General features: G+C 36.5%; 1 protein-coding gene across 4 annotated transcripts in view; it reads left to right on the forward strand.

Moving 5' to 3' along the window:
- The window catches only part of LOC113055118 (calcium/calmodulin-dependent protein kinase type 1-like), a 49,558-nt gene extending 30,678 nt beyond the window's left edge, over positions 1-18,880 (forward strand). For all 4 annotated transcript variants that reach the window (XM_026221114.1, XM_026221115.1, XM_026221113.1 and 1 more), the window contains 10 exons: positions 3,152-3,283; positions 8,448-8,522; positions 11,193-11,331; positions 12,548-12,674; positions 15,131-15,206; positions 15,360-15,472; positions 15,777-15,855; positions 16,234-16,321; positions 16,437-16,578; positions 17,616-18,880. In XM_026221114.1, coding sequence (XP_026076899.1) covers positions 3,152-3,283; positions 8,448-8,522; positions 11,193-11,331; positions 12,548-12,674; positions 15,131-15,206; positions 15,360-15,472; positions 15,777-15,855; positions 16,234-16,321; positions 16,437-16,578; positions 17,616-17,713 — 1,069 coding nt within the window. In that variant the 3' untranslated portion in view covers positions 17,714-18,880. The remainder of the gene's footprint in view (positions 1-3,151; positions 3,284-8,447; positions 8,523-11,192; positions 11,332-12,547; positions 12,675-15,130; positions 15,207-15,359; positions 15,473-15,776; positions 15,856-16,233; positions 16,322-16,436; positions 16,579-17,615) is intronic.
- The last annotated feature ends 5,059 nt before the right edge of the window (positions 18,881-23,939 follow it).

Below are 23,939 nucleotides of genomic sequence, written 5' to 3' on the forward strand. Positions count from 1 at the left end.
CGTGTTAGATTAGTTTGTATGTGTTAGTGTCTAATTTCTTTGCAACAGAGCAACTGATAGCAGATGTTGAACCATATTGAGTTTGATGAGGCCACAGCGCTGCACATCACATGATGTCTGCTGTTTCACACTCGTCGTATGAATATCTGTGCACCATCATGTTCAGTTGTGTGTCAGCACTAGTGTGGCATTGCTATATATGAGCAAGTGCATGGGCTGATGGGATATGTCCTGTTATGTCCTCATAGGCTCAGCGTGGACCGTTTAGCCCGCAGTTTTCTCCTGTCCTGTCATGTGCTGAGGACACACATACGCATGCAGGCTTAACTGTGTATCATATCACTGTTTGTCCTCCATGTCTGTGCTGAGCTCTCTGGGATAAGTTGGCCTGGCCGGATCTGTGCTTGCTGAGGAGCTGTAATCACATCCTGTTTAATAACGAGTTTACTCTTAATCTTCATTCCTTTCTCAAATATTGAACAGGCTGGGTGGTTTACTGATGATATCAGAGCTTTTAGGCCTGATCACGGATCTTCTGTTCAAATCGTGTCTTGTGACTGCATGAACCTTTGCATGTAATTGTATAAAGACAACTGAAACAACTGCAGATGAATTGTAATAAGATTCATGTTTTAAATATAACATTCTAAATATAGAAATATGAAATTATACTTTTAAATTTAAAACAAGCCACTGGATTGATAAGTGAGCCGTTAAGTCATTCATTCAACCGATTTGCTCAGATGGCTGAATCATTCAGGATCTATTCAAATGACTTTGAATGGTTCATCGAATCATTGACTAATGATTCATTCAAAACACATATTCCATGACTTATGGTCTTACCATCAGAAGATTAAACGTTCTGAAATTCTGAGTTAAAATATATCCAGCCAATGCAGAGTTACATATAATGTGTCTCTGACCACCACATGCTAATGTAGTTTTTTTCCTGAATGAATCAGTGTTTTTGTCTGAATCAGAGAGAAGCATTTAGGGTGACCAGACGTCCCCGTTTTCTGTCCACAACTGTCCCCGTATATGTCCCCAAACACACTGTAAAAGCCCCACCAATCTAGCCAGCTGGCAAAAGTACAGTATGTTTGTGATTATTTACATCTGATTATTTGTGCCGCGTTTCCACCGAAATTCCCCCAAACAATTGTACCAGGAACTTTTTTCCCAAGGAACTATTTTTCCCCCAGACCTGTTGCTTTCTGGGTTTCCACCGCGGTCTAAAGTACCGGGAAGAGTAGGCAAATAGTCTGGTGACGTAGGTCTGTGTGCATTTCTCAATACTAAGTACGCTGATTTTGGACGTGCATCCTTGGTAGTTCGGACTTTGCGCATTCGACTTGGGAGTGTGATGTTCGCGATGACACGAATCCGGTAAAACTGCAAACAGCACCGTACTTGATAACATCAGTCAGCTCGTCTTGAATACTGCAATTGTCCTCTCTGTATATTTACAGTAAAACTAAAAAGGATATAAAATACCACTGCCTCCTTTCGTTTCGAGTTCAGGGAAATGTGTATACAGCCATTACAATGAAACGAAATATTCTATCAAATATTATATCAACTGACTCCATTTTAACATATAGATAAGTTGAATACAGACCAAAGATTACCTGTTAGATTTACCCAAAATGAATGATATTTTTTGTTTAACCACTAAAGAGACATCAGAAGGTCTAGCCGAGTAGAGACTGAAATCGGTGAAACACATTCTTAAATAGGCGCCGTTATAAATAAACAGCAGATTTGAGTTCTAAACAGCTTCATTCTCACCTAAATGGTGGTTGAAATCACAATACTGCGTGAACTAAACCAATAAGGATGTTTAGCGCCCAGGCCCCGCCCCCAAAAGTTCCGGAACTTTGAAGAAGTACCACCTCTTAATTATGTTTTTAATATATGGACCCCCCCCCCCCCCCCCAAAAAAAAAAATGAAAATAAAATCATACAAAAGTAAATTTACCCTGTTTTTGATTTGTAGTCAATCACAAGTGAGATATTTTAGCGATATTTTGACCACTGAACTAGGTAATGTCCCCGGTTTTCATTTCAGAAATCTGGTCACCTTAATTTACATACTTCAACTGGATCCTTAAACTCTTCTTGAGAAACTGCTGCCTGTGTTGTTATCACTTCAGTGGAATACTGTTAACATCTGCTTCCTGGTTTCCTTCGCTTTCACTGATCCAATAGCTATAATGGTTAAATGTTCAGTGATATGGAGACCCTAAGAGCCAATGGATTTTCTTTGTGTACAGGGCCACAGAAATAGAAGCTAAATATTATTGTCTCATTCACAGCTGATTTAGATAAGAATGCAAATGTTCATGGGAACAGTTTTATTGCTTACCATTGTACCATGCATTATCTTGTTAGGTCTTGTTGTGACAAGTATATCTGTGTCAAGATTAAACCATCTGTGACTTTCACTGGAAAGATATGGCATTCCCATTAAAAGTTAAATGGCTAGAGAGCTTTCCCAGCAGCATGGAATTTTAGGAATTTTGCCATAGGTATTTGCCTTAATGTTTTGGGGATTTCCAACTTTTCTGACCCAGGAATCAGTGTTATTTGGTATAATTTATATGCCAGTTATGGTATTTATTATTGTTTTAAATTAAGGTCTATATTTTAATTTTAGCTGAAGGTTTACTAACTTCGCTATGTGCTTTTTTTAGATTTTCATAGATTTCCATCTATGTAGCTTTATTTCATTTCAGATTTAATTTTAATAATTTTGGTACTTATTGATTTCAGTTATGATTTCAATTTTCATTTATTAATGTTATACAAATGCTAAATAGTTTAGTAATGTATTATTTACCTTTTATTTCATTTGTTTTTCAAGTATCGAAAAATGACTCTTAGCCAGTGACCCCAAGATTAAAAAAACTAGATTTTCTCAACACTAACTTAAATAAAAAATTAAATTAATGACAGCTTTCATATTATTACGTTAATTACATATTTAATTTCTTAATCTCTAGTTAATGTTTATTCAAACAGTCAGAAAATGTTATTAAAAGTATATGATATTTATTGTCTAAATGGTACGTATATCTGTCCCTGTAGGACCTTCATGGATCCCTGGTTTTATGTAATTCTAATTGATTATTTGCATCATGTCTTACAGAGGGGCTTTTTCTGAGGTGATGCTTGCAGAAGAGAAGAGGACGAGAAAACTAGTGGCGATAAAATGCATCGTGAAAAAAGCTCTGGAGGGGAAGGGGAGCAGCATTGAAAATGAGATTGCCGTGCTCCACAAGTAAGTCATTAAAACAGCTGTTTCAGTTCACTTATGGATGTATATGACACACACACTCACATTAAATATCACCACCAACTAGCTGTAGGTGAGGCCCACAGTTGTAAAGTCCATGACATTCTTCATCTATGTGTAACAGCCGTGCTATCTCAGGGTGAGAGGACAGTAAGTGATTTGTGCGTGTCTTAAGAATCTTGTGTTTAAAAACCTCTGGAATCATAAAGCTCTGTGAAAATGACTGAAGCCGGAGCAGCTGACGCTATTTTTAGTGTCTGGGTTGCCCGGGTTACCACAGGCAGAGAGGCACAGCGTTCACAGAGAGAATGAGGAAGCACTCACAGTCTGCTGCAAAGTCACATTTCTAAACAATATCTGCTGGCACCAGTGAAAGGGCCTTAAACTAGGGTTTTAAAAACGTGACTCTTTCCTCATTCATTTATTTAACTCTGTTGAAAAACCTAATGAGCTGACCTTCTTAGAAAGAAATCTAAGGCATCATTGGTTTCAACGTGAGGGCTGTTCTTAAAGTATTTGTGTGTGATGTGCGTTTTTATGCTTATTACGGTTGCAAATAAATGGAAGTAGTGACAGATCTTTTCATCCGTACTGTGACAGATGTAGGGCAGTAACTTGGTTCTGTCCATTAGATGTTGATTGGATGGAGGCAAATTTCAATGTGAGCTTGCAGTCGATTGTAAGAAAGGGGCTGGCTTTATACAGACAAAATGACTGGTGAAAACTCTAAAGAGAAGTCCGGAAATAAAATAAATCCTTGCAATCCATGCAATGTCATGAAATATTATGACTTTTATTAGCATTCAACACAAAAAGTATGTACCATATTTTCCGGACTATAAGTCGCACTTTTTTTCATAGTTTGGCTGGTCCTGCGGCTTATAGTCAGGTTCGACTTATTTATCAAAATTTATTTGACATGAACCAAGAGAAATGAACCAAGAGAAAACATTACCGTCTCCAGCCGCCAGAGGGCGCTCTATGCTACTCATTGCTCCTGTAGTCTACACTAAAAACATAGAGCGCCCTCTCGCGGCTGTAGACGGTAATGTTTTCTCTTGGTTCTTGGTTCTAAATAAATGCGACTTATAGTCCGGTGTGTCTTATATATATTTTTTTCCTCATCATGACGTATTTTTGGACTGATGGGACTTATACTTAGGTGCGACTTATAGTCCGAAAAATACGGTAGTTTTATTGTAAATAGCAAAACAAATATTAATTACATTACTTTCAGCAAATTTACTATCAATACATACAATCAATACACTTCCATTGCATCCTGAGTGATTATTTTTTTTTCGTTGACACTCTCACGTTTGTGGTGGCGTTCATGTGCGTTTAACTCGAACATCTTGTAGATCTTTCCAGCATGTCTCTTGAATGCAGCTGTGTATCCAAGTGAAATGAATATCTAAAAATAATAAATATATAAGGTTGTTGTTGATGGAATCAGTAGTAAAAATGATGCAGGGTTTAAGTATAATGGATGATTTGAGACGTTTGGCATACATCAAAAGAATGTAATTTCACTGGAAGACTGGATTTTGATTAGAAAAAAATAAATTAATCTTTCACAATAAGATCAATAAAAGAAGTGGATTGGATTCATTTGGATTTTCCACATGTCATTAGCTCAGCAACATGTCAACACCAACTCTACAGGAATAGAGTCGAATGAGCCAAGTCTTCCAGATGCTTCTTGTGAGTGTGTTATTTGTACGATTTGTAAAGTTGCTGCTTACGTTGATCATTTTAAATACTCCTGTATGAGATTCTGTTTTAGTCAGCACGATGTCTAAGAAGGCAGCTGCCCATGAAGTGCATATAGACAGCAAGGCAGCTCTAGTAGTTCAGCTCAACTAAACAGATTAGCTGTCCTTCGTCCCCCAGTCTGTCACCCACAGAGATGGAGCTGCAGGATTGTGAAGTCAGCATTGTGTAGGACATCCAGATTATGTCACTGAATCCGACAGGGTGTCCTCAAGGAAAGACATGCTTACTGACCTTACTGCTCACACATGAGCTCAGGACATTCTGGGCCATGCTTATATCTGCTGTCAGCAAGTGCAAGATCTGTGCATTAATGTGCATTAAAACAGGGAACATTTTTAATAGTCTTCTTTTTATTTTATTTTGTAATTTGGTTTTCAATTTCAGTTGGTTTTAACTATTCATAGATCATTTTTTATTTTGTTTGTATTGGGGCGTCGCAGTGTACCAATGCTGATGGTATGATATTTAAATAAATGAAATATTATCAAGTTAATACTACACATTATTTTTAATTATCTGGTTGTCACTCCAGCATAGTGGATGTGTTGGTTTTCAAGTGCAATTAATTGGCCCTAAAAGGACAGAAACAAAATAAACAAATTAATTATAGATACATTTTATAGCTTTATTTATGTATTAATTAATTTTAATTGATATTCCTTTAAATATTGCTATAATGTCATGTGATATCATTATAATATCATATTATTATGAATCCTTTTGGCCACTATAATAATATAGTAAAATCAGATATTATGATAGCCTCTAGTTTTTTATGTTTCAAAAACATATCACCTCAAATGGTTCCATTTGTCTTTGGTCACATGTACTGTACCAAAAAAGCACCATGCTAAATCATTACCATTACAATTTAAGTTCAAAGTGTAAACCGTGCTTGTGAGTAATGAAATGAGGTCAGAATGTATAATGGCTTCTACATTCATAAGTGAACTGTGATACCATCATTCTGGCATCTCTGGGGGATTTATGATTCATCGGCTTAAATCTTAAAACTAGTCTGGATCTGTCAAAGTCTGCTAAGTTCATGGCACTGAATCTATACAATTTATTTTGGGTTTAATTAAACAATTCTAAGTAAAAGTTTATTTTACGGTGTCCTTGTTACACGTTACTTTTACTTACTATAGTAATGGTAAATGATGCTTTATTACAAGCAACTAACCCTAAAACAAACCTTAACACCTTAACTTATAGAAAGTATGTTTGATGTTTATTAAAGAAATACTTCACCCCAAAAAATACAACATTGCTTAAAATGTCAATCAATCAATCAATCAATCACTTTCTTCATCTGGACCGATTTGGAAAACATCACTTACTCACCAGTGGATCCTCTGGGGTTTTTTGACACCTGAAGATAGAGTGTAAATCAATACTCAAATTCATTAAGAATAATAACCTTGCTTTGGGATCGTAGCATCTCTTGACTGCCCACGGCTGTGTGGGTCTGAGTGGTGTGTAGTTTAGAAGAAGGCAAAAACGAGGCCACCACTTTGTCTGAACGGAGAGGCGAGAAGGGCAGTGGGGGAGTGTATGTGCTGCTGACAGGAGAGAAAGAATGAGAACGAGTGGAAGAGAGACTCGGTGACTCATTCAGGTGCTTCTGTCGTGTCGTATGGTGAGTGGGGAGGTGTGTGGGATTCCACTGTTTGGCTCAATTAGAGCCCACACATGTCACACAGCACTCATCCAGTCAATGAAAATCAGCTGGGCTGTTGACTGTTGTTGGGGCAGTGAAGAACGAGACTCAGGGGTCCTGACATTATTTTATACATTATCCTTTTACTCTTATTTACTATGCACTAGATTAATACAGAATCAAGCCTCTCGTAGACTAGTGAGAACAGACAGCATATTTCATTTGAATGAACACAAGGCTGTGTGGGAGGGACGTACAGTCTGTACAATATGTCACACGCTGCATTCTGGTTCTCAGGGTTCCTACGCAGTGTTCACTGCTTCCTGCACTGATGAGGCCATTTCTTAAAGAGTTTACTACGCATTAAAGCTGCAGTCGGTAACTTTTGACGCTCTAACGGTTAATGAACAGAACTGCTTGCGTCTTGCGGAAGAACATCGTAGCCGGAACTACTTCTCTCTGTTTATGTCTATGAAGAATCACAAAGGTACTAGATTACTCCACCGCGGCACCCCCGAAGCAATCTAAAATAGTCCGAATATAAACACTTATTATAGGTGCACTCTAGTGATTCAGGACAAGCTAAAAACACGGTTTGGAAAATGTGTGTGTACTCGCTTATTATATGTATTTGTAAATTTTTAAAACAAAAAGTTACGGACCGCAGCTCTGATTGGTTGTTTCTTACCGGGAAACATTACATTAAAAAAGTTTTGTACTTTGTCTTATCTAATTTTCAAATACTATTTTGCTTAAAATACATTTAAAAAAAGGGATTCAGCACTGTTGTGGTCAATGGATCTGAACTTTTTATTTGAAGAATGTTTTGAGATCCCCAAGGAGAAGAACATGGGCAGGGAAAATATTCCGATTAAATGAAAGATGAAACTCTTTTGTGAGATATGTTTGCCCATTGCCTTCTCTCTACAAGTGCCACGCTGTGCCAGCTGCTCTGGAAATGTAACATTATGTTGTTGTTAGTAACATGTCTTGCACTGTGTTTGTAATAGGCATGAGGAATGCGATGGGAACAGATGAGAGCTCTCTCCCTCCCCCTCGCTCTGGTTTTCCTCTCGTTGTTTTTCTCAGTAGTCAATGCACTCAGACCTAGTTTCATATTTACACTGCATCTCAGGCTATAGGCAACAGGAAATCTGAATCCAGATCCCCTTGGTAAATATTTATGAGGCATCCCTGGGTCAGTTTAACAGTCTAGAACATCATGGCAGAGATTCGTCTGGATGAGTAGAGATCTGGTATCAAATCAGCACTTGTGGAGACAGACTGATTAAAGCTGTCAGTATGAGCTGTGAAGCTGCAGTAACACTAATTAATTATAACACTCTATGACACTTTTGGCTCCACAAATATAAATTTGCATGTTGTGGATCAGTTACGTGCCTTAAAGGAATATTTCAGATTCTATACATTTTATGCTCAGTTCTTGAGGCATGTCGTTTTACCACAAAAACGGCTTACAGTTTCAAACGTGTAGCAACAAGTGGGAAACAACATGCATTCCAATACGACATTAAGTACAATGAAGTTTTTTTGCAAGGGATGAAAAATTATTTTTGTATGGTATTTAAACTTATGCCACAGTTGCTTTCATATTGTTTATTTCTGAAGCACCAGTAAATATGCATTAAGCCGTAAGCCTAGATATTTGCCTTATTCCTGGGTTAACATATCTTTTTTGTCTTTCTCTCCTAGGATTAAACATGCCAACATAGTTTCCCTGGAGGACATCTTTGAGAGTAAATCACACCTCTACCTGGTCATGCAACTGTGAGTGGTTGATTATTAATTTTAACTTTACTATCATCCCATATTTTCATGCTTTCCACACAAAGTATGTGAGCGACCTCCAAACAATTCAGTTATATAGTGCAGCTGCCTTGTGCTGGTTGCCGTTTTTAGCTTCTTATCTCAAACTCATTCATTTCTCAATGCAGGCCAAAAGCCAAATCTTAGAACAAATAAAATTGCAAAGGCATTACAACTTGCATTGTATTCTAAAATATTTCAGAATTCATCCATAACTCAGTGCAAGAATGTGTTGCATTCTCAGCGTAAAGGGTGTGCTATAGTGGCATTTGTCATGTTTTAACAAAGTACACTTACATTAATACGTTGACTAACATACTTAAACTAAAAAACTTGACTAAAACAACTTATTACTCTATTGCAGTATATTTTACTGCATATATGTACTAAGTCAAAGTATCATCTTTACAAAATGTGTAAGTACAAATATATATTCAAATACAGGACATTAAAGGATATTTTAGTTTACATAACTGCTTATCAGTACATTCACAGTACATTTTAACCATATTTCAAAGACAACAGAAGTAAATATGTAATTCTGCTACACTTTATTCCTAGTTAAAAGGGTAAAAGACTCTTAAGTTTTTCCCCTTAAGCACTCTTATTACACTTAATATACATTTAAAGTACAATGCATTATTCATTTAATCATCTATAATATGCGATTAAGTGTTGAACACATTTACATTTATTTCAGACATAATTATAGTATGTTAAAGAATGCTATTTCTGTAATAAGTACTGTTTTTAAAAGTATATAAAATTGTACTTCTTTTTCACAAGGGTTACAGTAGGTTTCTTCAATTATTGTGTCCAAAGCAGCATGCCAAGAGTAAGCCGGAGTAACAGAGGTGTTCTTGTCATTTTCTCTAAACTCATGATCTACTGATAGAGAAAGAGCAAGATGACCTTATATGGGTAAATACTAGCAGAGGGGCGGTCCGTTGAAATAATATGGAGGTAAATCAGTAGCTAAACCCAAGAGGTTGAAAATCTGAATGTGAGAACTTGTCATATTAATATTTGTATTTGTAAGTTGAAATTTACACTCACAGCTCTGATTCGAAAAGCTTAAAACTTTCGATTTGCACACACAGACAATGATTAAAACACCCGTGTATTGAATTGGAAGTTGGCCCTTGGCCCCTCATAGTGTCAGCTCTTTTAATTACTTATGTGCCAGAGAGCTGCACTGTTGTCTTTTCCACTGAGAAATCAAGGAAAATGCTAAACAACCACACACACATACACACGCGTGCATAAGCCCACTGAACGGAGCTGGGAAAATATGCTCACACCTGTGTCTTCACACCTGCCATCTGAAATGTCAGTAGAGAGAGAGAGTTAGTTATGTTTATAGAGAATGGAGACAGAATATATCATGGGTGACGCGTGATGGAGAGAGAAACAGCAAAGGGGTCAGTTTCCACAACAGCTGTGTTAGCAAAGAGATCAAGGGTGACAGAATGACAGAAAAGGAAGCGAGAGAGATGTTCATTGTCCTGTTTTCCGGGAGATGGCAGCTCTGCTTGCAGACAGCAGGACTCCAAGTTTGCCAGGGCTTTCAACTCGGTGCAGGATTAACTCTGCTTGCATGTACGTTTATGTGTGTGTGTGTGTGTGTGTGTGTGTTAGCACCCACGGTCTTGATGCTTCAAATACCACTGACTGAAATCCCACCTTCAACATTCCCTTCATCCTACACACATGAACAGACAAAACACATTCACTGCTGAGTGAAGTTTCACTGTAACCCCACGGTTTGTGTTGAGAGGTTAGGAGGAAGTGCACATAGACTGCATTGGCTTTTCTATCCAAGAAATGGACGAATCTCACAGAGAAATGCGCAGATCATGTCTCATCCCAATACTTCTATTTATTAATTTATTTTGCATTACAAAAATGATAATTGGAAGAGAAAATAGAAAAAAAGTAAAAGTTTCTGCATGCAAAATACAACTTTTATTATTATTATTGTATGTGAAATATGACGTTGACATTTCCATGAAATCCACTCATATAGAAGAAGCTGGAGTGTTTTAGGAATGTTGGAAAAGCTCTTCCTTCCTTATATTTGTTTTCATTTTTGTTAGGCTTATCCCAGATCACCTTTACTAAAAAAGCACCACTACAATAGTGACACCATTTCATAGTGATGGTATCACATGGTATTGCTACTTTGATATATACCAGTAATTTTCATATTCATATCCCATTGAACTGTCATGGTATTCCAAAGTACTTCAAACAGCACCATAACATTACTATACTACATGTCTAAACCCCTGGATATTACCATGGTATTCATTTCTTTATTGCAGGAGAATAATTATCAATCTGTTAGTACAGATACGGTTACCACTTCTAAGGAATGAAATCAACCTCTTACTACAGAACTTAAATTAGTCATCTCTGAAGTTTACTTAACTAAATGTGTGGAAAAGAGTGAGGGACTACCCAGTCTTTCAACATAAAAAGAGTAAAACAGCTTCCTCTGGTGGTTGGGATGCAGTACAGCATCACCATATGGTTCTGCTGTGATCCTGCTGTGTGCCAGTCTGTCTAGAGAAAAAAAAAAATACCCAAGAGGGAATGAGCATGTGCATTGGTGTGTTTTTCCATTTGCAGAGTGTCCGGTGGCGAACTCTTCGACAGGATCGTGGAAAAAGGATTTTACACTGAGAAGGATGCCAGTAAGCTCATCCAGCAGATCCTGGACGCTGTGAAGTACCTGCACGACATGGGCATCGTGCACAGAGACCTGAAGGTGAGACGGCAGGCGGTCTGGAGCAAAACAGATCTAATGAAGCAGGAGTTTACAGGAGTTATTTTCAACCAAAGAGTGTCAGAAACCTGTTCTGCAAGTTTTAAATCTAATTCTTCCCATCCACAGAGCGTAATCATTTCATTCAGGAGTCCTTATTGGGTCTCTTGATTTTAATTAATTGGGCCTTTGCCTTCAGAGACCAGGAAAGTAGTTTGAGGTAAATGGATTAAATCAATGGCTCCAGTCCCGTTTTCAACTTTAGAATAAAGTCAAGATGAGGAGTTGTAATTCACTTTATTTTAATAATTGTCGTTTGGGACAGTCATGACCTAGGGGTTCGCTAAATCACATTGAGCCCTGTTTCTCATCTGGGAGCTGTGAGTTTGAGACACCTAGTAAAAAATGTAAAATTATTTGAGTATTTTAATTTTATTAAACCGCTTATTACATAGTGCTTGATATCTGCCACACACACACACACACACACACACACACACACACACACACACATGTAGGCTATGTGTATATATGCATGTATATTCTGCATTTATTTGATCAAAATACTGAATAAAAGTGATATTGTGAAAATGAAGGTGAGTGTTTTCTATTGGATTATATTTTAAAATGTAATTTATTCCTGAGATGATAAAGCAGTTTTCAGTTTCAAACGTTGCTTCAGAAATCATTGTAACATGCTGCTTGGCTGCTCATGTGAAATTTCTTCTTACAAGTATTGATGTTGCAAACTTCATATTGTCATTTTTTTAATTCATGATAATTAGAAAGTTCAAAAGGACAGCATTTATTTGAAACTGAAATCTTTCGTAACATTATAAACCTTTTAACTGTCACTTTTGACGGTAAATGACACAATTTAATCTCTAAAAAAAAGATAGTTGAGGCTAAATTCTTGCTCCAGTCACTTATCATCATACGTTGACATACTTTCCAGCCAGTTACTTCCCTTCATGGTTTCTGGGGTTACAGTCTGTATGCAAAGTTGGTTTGTTTATAGTAGTTCAGTGAAGTTGTTCAGTGTGATTCGTGCTCTGGTTAATAACATATCTCTGCTGACACATGAATACAGAGAGATGTCCGCATATGTTTGGTCACCTAACCAAGTGTGACAGTAAAAGTCCATATTTTCTTTTCTCAGTGTGTGTGTGTGTGTGTTTGTGTGTTTCATCGCCTATTTGTGTCTCTGTTTCTAACACAGCCAGAGAACCTGCTGTATTACAGTATGGATGAAGACTCTAAAATCATGATCAGTGATTTTGGCCTGTCGAAGATTGAGGGTTCAGGTAGTGTGATGAGCACAGCATGTGGCACTCCTGGATATGTAGGTAAGACACACCTCCATATGCAGAAGTATATATATGGTATATATCTGGATGAAACCTCAGCCTTTAGGACTTGAACTCTACTGAACTGAATTGAAGAGAGTAATATACATAAACCAACTTGGACATGTCTGGACATGTGGTTCAAATCTAGGTGTAAACTCAATCTACTGTAACATCAGTCTTTACTTATTTTATAACATTCTTCAGGCTTACCTATTTCTCCCCCTTATCTCTTTTTCTTATCTCTTGGTAGTTTTCAAGTGTCGTACTAGCCATAGCTTTAGAAATGACTGGTTGAAACTGGATCTATGGGCACTCAGTTCTAAAGAATACTCTGTGTATATGTCAGGGAGATTAGATGTGGGTTATTTAAACAGAAAAAGAGAGAACAACCGAAACTTGGTAGAAGTATCTATGCCAGTTATACATGCATTATTGAATACAGAAGAGCAAGCAGCAACATATCCAAAAAATGCATCTGCAACCAGTATTCTCATCTCTTTTTTTACAACATTAACATTTACATAATAGTAAGGGATAACCCACGAATAGGTTATTTATTTTTATCACACCATTGAGGCCTATGGAATTTTGTTCCATGTGTAACCGGTGGCTCACGACACCAGTTTTAAAATCACTTTTATCTGCGTTGTGAAAGCAGACACGGGACAACAGGCGGCGGTTTCGCTGGGTTTTACTCTGAGATCTGATGTAAAACAAAATAAAAACAGCCTCTGAGTACAATCACCCTTATCTTGCTCTCTTCCATGCAATTACAATGCCAAGAGGAAAGAGAATACAGAGAAAACATACCTGATGTAAAACAAAATAAAAACAGCCTCTGAGTACAATCACCCTTATCTTGCTCTATAAAACAAATGTGACGTAGATTTAATTACCATGTGCTTTTCATCTCCACATTAGGCCAAAGACACAAATATAACTTAAATTGGGCAAAATGACAAAAATAACCACACAGGTAAGTAAAATAACATAATACACATAATTTGCAATGAAGATATAGAAATAAAAGCAACAATTAAAATAAAGATTAATAAGGATTAGCAGGAGCCAAAAATAACCCACCTCTTCCATGCAATTACAATGCCAAGAGGAAGAGGAGGGGACATAACAGGAAATTATGTAGGCTCATGATGACATCACCACAATAAAGGGGAAGCATACTCAACACACTTAGGCAATCATATCAGGTTCATGTGTAAAACAATTTTGTGAGAATTATAACGATCAATACATATGTTTTAACAAAACACTTTCTGTACCGGTTACACATGAATTAAATTATTTGATGATGATGATGATGATGGTCCTTTCTTGGGTTTGAGTTAGTCTTTGGGTTTCTGGAGGGCTAGAGTGCGCACTACCAAAACCATAACTATCGTGTGGTTTGATGACACTAAGAAGGAGCGTGGAATGATGGGATTTGTTGTTTTCTAACACAATAATTGGGCATATATAGCAAACGCGAGTTCAACGATTTGCGAGTGTAGTTTACATAGAAAGTCAATTCAAAGACGCGATCAGACTATGGATCAGACGCGTCCTCGCGTGGGTCTAGAGACACAATGCCCCGTGTCTGGCGTGTATGCCCCATAATACTAATCTTGTTGATCGTTATAATACCATACGTTTTCTGTAAAGATACGCATCAAAACAACTCACCTGTCGAGTAAAACACAAGCGAGATCAGCATCTCTTTCTAGTTGAAGTTTGTCGCGAAGCTCTCTCCATCTAGAAAATGCAACACCGATATTGATCCTCGCTCTTTCTCTCCTCTTGTCCCAAACTTTTCTTGGGTCGTTTGTTTGGCCCGTACGCTTACGTTTACGGGAGCTGTCATTGTCGACAGAACCAGCGGCAGACGGTAACAGTAATTATGTTCCATAAATAAGTAACACAATCCACCATAAAACGTGAAAGAAGAAGTAAATAAGGAACTGCTTGAAGCAAGCTAGTGGTTTGCTGGACGCTAAACACTACTTCCACATTTGTCCACGACACTGTTGACATGTGGTTTCTACGTCAGTAAAGGCGGAAACAAAGGGTAACTAATGTCATTGACAGGCGACTGCACTGCCCCGTGTCACTGTTTAGAATGGGGATCTTCTCATGATTTACAAGTAGTTGAAAACATTAGAGATATTGTTAGTAATCACCTGGACAAAATATATAACACTAGCCTAGTGGTTTTTGGATATTTTACTGCAAATATCTTACAAATTGTACCTTTAAGTGTGTATAATATAAAAGAAAATTAATTATATGATATAACAATTAATAAATTGGTTTGAAAGGTGATAGCTCATTTGCTCCAATGGTAGGAAAATCCCTACTTACATGTGGGAATTTACATATGGGTCAAGTGGAATGATTACTAGAAAGGGCTGAAGTGATAAATTGAATTGATGTCTGATCCTGTTTGTTCGGATCTTCAGCTCCTGAGGTTCTGGCACAGAAGCCGTACAGTAAAGCAGTGGACTGCTGGTCCATCGGGGTCATCGCTTACATTCTGTGAGTGGGACTGTTACTGCTGCTTATACATGTGCATACTTGCATCTTTCTCTTCTCTTCTCTCTACTTCATTTAAATTCCCTAACGTTTTACCTGAACTGATTTCATTCCCGAGAATTGAATGGTGCTCACCATCTGTTTGTCTTTTCTCAGTTTGTGTGGCTATCCACCATTTTACGACGAGAACGATGCCAAGCTCTTTGAGCAGATCCTGAAGGCAGAGTACGAGTTTGATTCACCGTACTGGGACGATATCTCTGACTCAGGTATAACAAATCGTCTGTAATATTTCCTTGAATATTCATACGTTTATTGAGGTTTATTGTTGAAGAAACTTGAGTTTTAGTATTTTTTTACCAAACAGTAATGGTTGTTAAATATATTTGAAGAGTCAGTGAAAATATGACTTTTATGTCTGGCAAATCTCACAGGAGAATCTCTCAGGAAACTGAGACCAAGTTATTTTCTCTGTTTCATTATACATTTCTCTGACTGTTCCTTTGTTTCCCAATGAGATTATGGAAACAGTTAAGTCATGTTCTGACATTTCACACTGTGCTCTCTTCTCAGCTAAAGATTTTATTGTGCATTTAATGGAAAAAGATCCCAGCCAGCGTTACACGTGTGAACAGGCTCTTCAGCACCCATGGTATGAGTTCATATGCCACACTGAGACCAATCGTCAATAATACTGTAAATCTCAATTATAGCACTATACTACTTTGAGTTTCACAGTCTGTCATGTCATATGAAGTTTGATTATGCAGAAGGGATATTTGAGAGCTGTGACTGAGGGGAAGATTTCCAGTGAATGAAATTTTGGTAGTTCTGTTCATATGACTGGGAGAAATGTAGGGAGAAAGTAAGCCATACTGCCAAGATGTGAGAATAGATGGTGAAAGAGCTTTGTGTTCTGGATGAAATGTGGCTTTAAAACATCAGATTGGCTCCTCAAAAATATATTTTGGTTTTATACAACCAGATGAGACAGTGGAAATGTAACTTGAATGTCTGTTTTGTACTTCAGGATCGCTGGAGACACAGCGTTGGATAAGAATATCCATGAATCTGTCAGTGCCCAAATTAAGAAGAACTTTGCCAAAAGCAAGTGGAAGGTAAATCCGTGAATATATGAGAGTGAAAGAACTGAGAGAGTTAATGAAGTGTTGCAGGTGAAAAGCATGGTTTTCTGATTTTTAATGGATATCTTTTTCCTACTGTTATATACAGCAAGCATTTAATGCCACAGCAGTAGTGCGTCACATGCGCAGGCTGCAGTTGGGAACCAGTCAGGAGGGCCAAATGCAGTCCACCTTGCCCAGCCCCTGCCACGGACACCTGCTGCTGCCCGAGGGTCAAGAGGAAGAGAGCTGTCAGTATCTAAACGTGCCACATTTACATTTCCCACTGTGTTTTTGCATACCCTTTCATCCAGACAGACACTACCGTTAACTGCCAGTCATACCGGAGCAAACCAAATCAGTCTTAAATCTGTCTCCACGTACAGTACTGTATATTTACAGTTGTTAGATCAACTTTTAGTCAAGCAAGATCATTTTTAATCTGCATATTATAAGCTATATTTATTTATTTAATATACCTTTGGCATTTTTTTAAACATTGTATTAAAGGAAGAATATTTTCCCAGACACATTCATTACTTAAAAAAAAATAATTATATATATATATATATATATATATATATATATATATATATATATATATATATATATATATATATATATATTTATTTATTTATTCTATATCTAATTATCAATGTGGACATTAGTCTCATGGACTTTTTCATTTAAGTCAGCATAAGTTAAATGCAATACAACACATACTACCATAATGTGTACATTTTTACAATTTAAATAATATTAATAATTAGATTTGTGTGTGTGTGTGTGTGCGTGCGCTCTTGTTTTTGGACATATCAGGACACAACTCTGTATAATGACATGGGTATGACACAGGTATTACAAGGAGAGGGTGACTTATGAGGACATAACCTATGACCCCATTTTTCAAAATGCTTATAAATCATACAGAATGAGTTTTTTTGAGAAAGTAAAAATGCACAAAGTTTCCTGTGAGGGTTAGGGTTAGGTGTAGGGTTGGTGAAGGCAGATAGAATATACAGTTTGTACAGTATAAAAACCATTACGCCTATGGGATGAACACACTTTTCACAATTACAAACGTGTGTGTGTGTGTGTGTGTGTGTGTGTGTGTGTGTGAAAATGTGCTTAATTTTAACAAAAAAGTAGTCTTCATTTATATTTTCCCATTCATCCATCCATTCTCCAAATTGCATATCTTCTCTAGGGTAACAGAGATGCTGGTTACTCAAGGGAGACTATTTCTCAATAGTTACTCAAGGAGGACTAATCTCTCTTTCTTTTTTAGCCCTTCGGAGGGAAAGTAGTGGCTGTTCCGAGGGTGTCAGTGATGGGAATGACATCCAGAACTGCACCTACCATGTCCATCCCACTAGTCAGGTCTGAGTGTCAATCATCCTGCAGTAACCAATGACTGACTGTCCTGTTTTTCCACTGGAGTCCTGCCACACCCCCAGTCTGGCCAGGAATACTGAGTAGCTCCAGCATCCTGCCACTCGGAGGCGCTGCACTGTAAAGAACCCAGGTGGGAATGGGGTCACTACTATTCCAACGGAGTGGTTCTGTTTAATGAGAGTTCAAAAGGTTACAAGACTGCCACAGGCGCTTTGTGGGTAATATATGATATTGCGGGAGCTGGATAGAGATTGGACAGTGGTTTAACAAATTAAAACAACACCATCTACTTTCGTTTTTCTTTTCCTGAACTAAAGGTACTCAGGTCTGTTTCTCTTTCAATTCGAAAAACAGTTGCTGTTGGCATGTGGACTGGTTTAATATACCTAAATTTTAGATTTGGTGACATTTTATGAGATTATGGATTTTGGCATTAGGTTATGCTGAGATCGTCCAATTTAAATGCTTTTCAACTAAGGTACGAACAGATTTCACTTTCATGAGATTCTACATATTAGCTGTGTTGCCACATCTCAGTTGCTTTATACTTCCATAAGAAGCACTGATTAAGTGTAAGTTACATTTTAGTGAATTTTTTTAACATTTAACATCTTTTTGTACACTAAGTCTGCACAACAAATCATTCAGTCAGTATGTTTAAGAGCGTCTTTCTTGCTTCAGATATTTTAGGTGGTGCCTTCATGGATTCAGTATCAATGTTTCACTCTTTTATTTGTTTCAGCATGTTTTGATCCTTTCATATGGGAATGTTTGAAGCTGTACATGTTCAAATGTTGCTGTTTACCCTCAAAGTCACCTACATGACGTATAAGGCTATTCTAAGCTATGCACTGTCGGTGGACGCTTTGTAAATGTCTAATGTTTAATGCTGCCATCCTGTAAATATTGCAAAGCTTTTGTTTTTTGTAAACCCCTTTCTATTACGACTTTAAAAGTACTCAGGGGAGAAATTAAAATCAGAGAATTTTTATATATAAAATAGTAATTTTACAAGAAAAAAAAACTATAAGATACTGAATACACATCACTACAAGGCTGTGGTCCAAATTATTTAAATATATTTGGCAATTTTGATTATTTTCTGTTGGAACCTGTATGAAAGTAACCTCCATTAAACGACATGAATGTGTGACTTGACTCCAATTTTATTGTTTTGTTTGTTTCCATTCACTGCCATCAAAAAAATAAAAAATAAAGTTTTGAAAAAAGTCACATAATAGGAATCAACAGATGTTTGCGGAGAAAGTTTTCCATGAGTTTGTTGGAAGATGGTGGTTTTCCGTGATGCATTGCAAGACATCTAGGCTTTTGTTTTGTTTTTAGTGAATATGGTTATACTGAAAACAACATGTGTTTATGCTGTTAATATGTAGTGCTAAAGTCTCAAACAATACCAAAAACTTTTGGTCCCACTTTATATTAGGTGGCCTTAACTACTATGTACTTACATAAAAAAATAAGTACAATGTACTTATTGTGTTCATATTGTATTGTAAAACACTTTTGCTGCTATTGAGGTGGGATGGGGTAAGGTTAGGGAGAGGGTTGGAGGTATGAGTAAGTTTAAGGGTGGGTTAAGGTGTAAAGTATGGGTCAACAGTGTAATTATAAATGTAATTACAGAAATTAAGTACAGATGTAATTACATGTCATTTATTTTTAAATATAAGTACAATATAAAAACATGTATGTACACAATAAGTACATTGTACTAAATTATTAATTACAATGTAAGTACATAGTAGTTAAGGCCACTTAATATAAAGTGGGTCCAAACTTTTAATTAAGTTATATTGTGAAAGTACATACAAATATAATGTCAGTCTTAGTCCTACTAATTTATAATTTATGACAGCTGTCTCTTAGTGTCACTTATCCATAACATTTGGAATGGTTTCTGGAAGGTTCTCATCACAACGTATGTAGAACCATTGGTTAAACTCTTTATTCTGGTGCTGACTGACTTTCAAATGTCTACAAAGATCTGTTTACCAACACATAAGGAATTTTTTAAAAGTTTTTTTTAGTTAGCAACTATGATTTTGGGAAACGTTCCCCAGGTCAGTTGTTTTTGTGGTAGCCCTTACATGTTTTACCTTTTCAAAAATAAATGTCTAATTGCACAGTAATGTACAGGTGACATTGTGTAATCAAATGTGATCATGGTTGAAACAGTGAAAACAATATGTTGTTATGATTGATATTGACAGTCAGTATAAAAAGAACCAAAGTGTGTGTGTGTGTGTGTGTGTGTGTGTATATATATATATATATATATATATATATATATATATATATATATATATATAGAAAAAAATATTGTCCATTTGAGCATCAAGTTCCTTAAAGACGTAAATTATGCTTGAAGTTTGGATGTGTAAGTATTGATGCATGTGTTGTTGTGTGTATTTTACCATAGTGTGGTGATTTATGTTTATAAAAAGAATATTGTAAATACACAGATAAATATAATTACTCACAATTATATGCTATTGTTAAAACGTGAAGTGCAAAACATAAATCTTCATTATTTAACTTTAAGATCAGTGCACTTCTTAATCACAGTAACATAAAAAAAATTGTTGTTTTTTCTCTTCTTGGCTGAATGGCAACTTGGAACCAACTATACAGACAGGGACATGCATGCTATGTACTTCATACTGCACATATAACTGCATATAATGTACCACCTGTCAAATAAAGATATGTGATTGGTATATTAATTTTGCATTTCTAATTGAATTTTATGTAAACAATTCACATTTAAAAATTTGTCAAAATTAGATGTATTAGAAGTCTTTTATACATATTACATTTAGTATACATACTGCAGACTGTGCAAATAGTAAGAACCGTGTATGAGAGTTTGCCATTCCAAACATTTGGATTTTCCCTGCTCTTTCAGACACAGGAATAAACAGTTGATGCCTACCTCTCTGGATTCTGAATGATTTCTGTAGAAGGCGTGGTTTGCATTTGTTTATTTATTTTGGACAGAGCGTGTTTTTGACAGTATCTTGGAAGAGAACACCACATGAAAATGTACCAACTGAAAACAACTCGGGATTGCAACAACACATTTACATTCTACATTCTTCTATATTCTCTATATAAACACATACTGTATACATACTTTTAAGCCTTTTTGGAAGACATGTATACACTGTTTTTAGCCATTACTTGTATGGATGCAGTGCATCATAGGTATTCACTGTATTCGTAATGGAGTACTGTTCAGTATTGATGCCAATGATTTGTATATTTAAAACATTTAACTGTAAACTGTAAAAGTTAACTGTAAAGTGGATTAAACTTCCCTTGTCTATGCACTGTTTCTGTGTGCTATCTGGTGTGTTGAAATAGTGAGAATGAGATGGAGATTAGATACAGAATATCTTAATATTGTGTTATAAACATCACTGGTATGCTGTTTTCAACTTATCTTGAAGGATTGCATTGCTTACCCTAAATGATAGCTCTGTTGTCATTACCTGTGAGTTAGAGAAAGATTTTTATCTTACATAGATGAGAAAGATTTTTTTTTCTTTTAGAATTTCTGGTGTAGCTATATACAAACCCGATTCCAAAAAAGTTGGTACACTATTCCATTTTTTTTTTTTACCCACAATTTGTACAATTTACAAATCTCAGAAACTTATATTTTATTCCCAATAGAATATAAATAACATATCAAATGTTGAAAGTGAGACATTTTGAAATGTCATGCCAAATATTGGCTCATTTTGGATTTCATGAGAGCTACACATTCCAAAAAAGTTGGGACAGGTAGCAATAAGAGGCCGGAAAAATTAAATGTACATATAAGGAACAGCTGGAGGACTAATTTGCAACCTATTAGGTCAATTGGGAACATGATTGGGTATAAAAAGAGCCTCTCAGAGTGGCAGTGTCTCTCAGAAGTCAAGATGGGCAGAGGATCACCAATTCCCCCAATGCTATGGCGAAAAATTGTGGAGCAATATCTTTCGCTGCGAACGCCCCTTCTCGTCAGCCATCAGGTGGAACTAATTATCACTCACCTGTGTGCACTTGAGTAGAAAAAGACGCACGCATTTCTTATCAATGTGTCAGCTAGAACCGGCAACAACGACAGTACATTTAAGGAAATCGTAAATGTTGTTACATCTGTGTATGACTGTATATAAAGGGCCATTTATAGTCAAGTCAACTTTATTTATATAGATTTGATAAAATACTGATTGTGTCAAAGCAGCTTTATGGTGTCAAACAGGAAATTAGTTTTTCGATAATGCAAGAGGACAATATCAAACTGTATTTTTTCCCAGTTAAAATCAGTTAAAAAAGTGCAATCAAGCTGCCGATATTGCCAGAAATTAAGTGTCCCCAACTAACGAAGCCAAAGGCAATGTAACCACATGGCCCGACTTGCCTACACCCTTAAAGGCCGGGCAGCATTATCAATGCACAGAAACGTGTATATGTGCCTAACTGCACACATTTATCAATATCAAACATTTGAACTAACATTGTGATATGCTTGAAGTGTTTTATATATATGGATTTTATTGTAGGCAAGTCAAGTGTTGATTTGAGAAGGCTAAATTGATCAAACGTGGTTAACTATCCACTTGGTCATCACTTTAAATAACAAAACTTGAATTTAACAAACAAAAAATGCTCCAAACATTTAAGTTAACATTTATATTTAAATTGAAGCATTTAGCAGACACTTTTATCCAAAGCGACTTACAAATGAGAACAATAGATGCAATCAGACCAACAAGAGAACAACAACAGCATACAAGTGCCTTGACTCAGTCTCAGTTAGTCTATTACAGAACACATAGCAAGGTTTGTTTTTGTTTTATTTGTATTTTTTTTATTAAGAATATGATAGACAAGAAAAGAAAAGGTAAGTGCTAGTATCAGTTGGTTAAGTGCTGGCGAAAATAAAGATGAGTCTTTAGATGTTTTTTGAAAATGAGTAAAGACTCAGCTGTTGGAATTGAGATTGGGAGGTCATTCCCCCAGCTGGGCACAGTCCAGGAAAAGGTCTGTGAGAGTGATTTTGAACTTTGAACTCAACCATTCTTCTCCCCTGAGTTGATGCCTGCATATCTGTCTCAATCTGTCTGTCTGGGTCCAGTTGAGAACTTTTTTGTGTCCTATATGTGTCATGTGTGTGACAGTAATATAATGATCAAAACCAGAAAATGTCAGGTTAAAGCTCAAGTTACTGTAGCTGACGAGTGTCTTATATTTTATATTTCAAACTAACAAAAGCTAATAACAGCTCATCTTAGAACAGAGAAGCCACTATGGACAGGTAGGCCTGTCATGATGATTACTATGTTGTCTTATCACTGGCACCCATTTACCTAAATGTATTACTTCAGACTTATGTGCCATCTAGAAGCTTGCAATCTGCAATTGAACGTTGCTTGATTGTACCATCCCAAAGAAGCACAAAGTCACTTTTACGGACTTTAAAATTAAATGTTCCCTCCTGGTGGAATGACCTGCCCAACTCAATCTGAGCAGCTGAGTCCTCAGCCATTTTCAAGAATCTGTTTAAAACCTATGTCTTCCAGCCTAATTTTACCCTCATAACTTTAGCACTTTTTTTAATAAATTTAACTACCTTTCTAATGTTTTTGTATTCTATTTTCTTTTAATTTATTATACAATTATAAAAAACTCTTAACACTAGCTTGCTCTATTCTTTTTCTATTCTATCTGTTTTATTTTCATTTATTATATTATTTAAAAGCCCTTGCTATGTGTACTGCGTTTAAGCTAACTGAGACTTGTTATAGCACTTATATATCATTGCTGTTTTGTTGTTTTTGATTGCTTCTATTGTCCTCATTTGTAAGTCGCTTTGGATAAAAGCGTCTGCTAAATAATTAAATGTAAATGTGAAAGAGGAAGCTGTGGCCGCAGCTGAAGGCTGAAACTGAAGGGAATTTGAGGCAAACCTTATACTTTGTGTTGTCTATGATTGCTTTGACACTTCATTGGGATATAGCAGAGGCAAAGTAATTTGGTGAGAACATATAAGCAGATTTTGGAATTGCACTTTTGAATTTCTTCACAAGAAACTGATGCCGACATTGAATAGGGCTTGTCTGAGAGTGTTGACTGACGAGTGGGATGGAAGGTCTTGAAGCTGAAGAAGATGTTGAAAAATGATGAGATGCATCGCGGCTAGTAA

Source organism: Carassius auratus, chromosome 36 (assembly GCF_003368295.1).
Source record: "Carassius auratus strain Wakin chromosome 36, ASM336829v1, whole genome shotgun sequence".
NCBI lineage: Eukaryota > Metazoa > Chordata > Actinopteri > Cypriniformes > Cyprinidae > Carassius > Carassius auratus.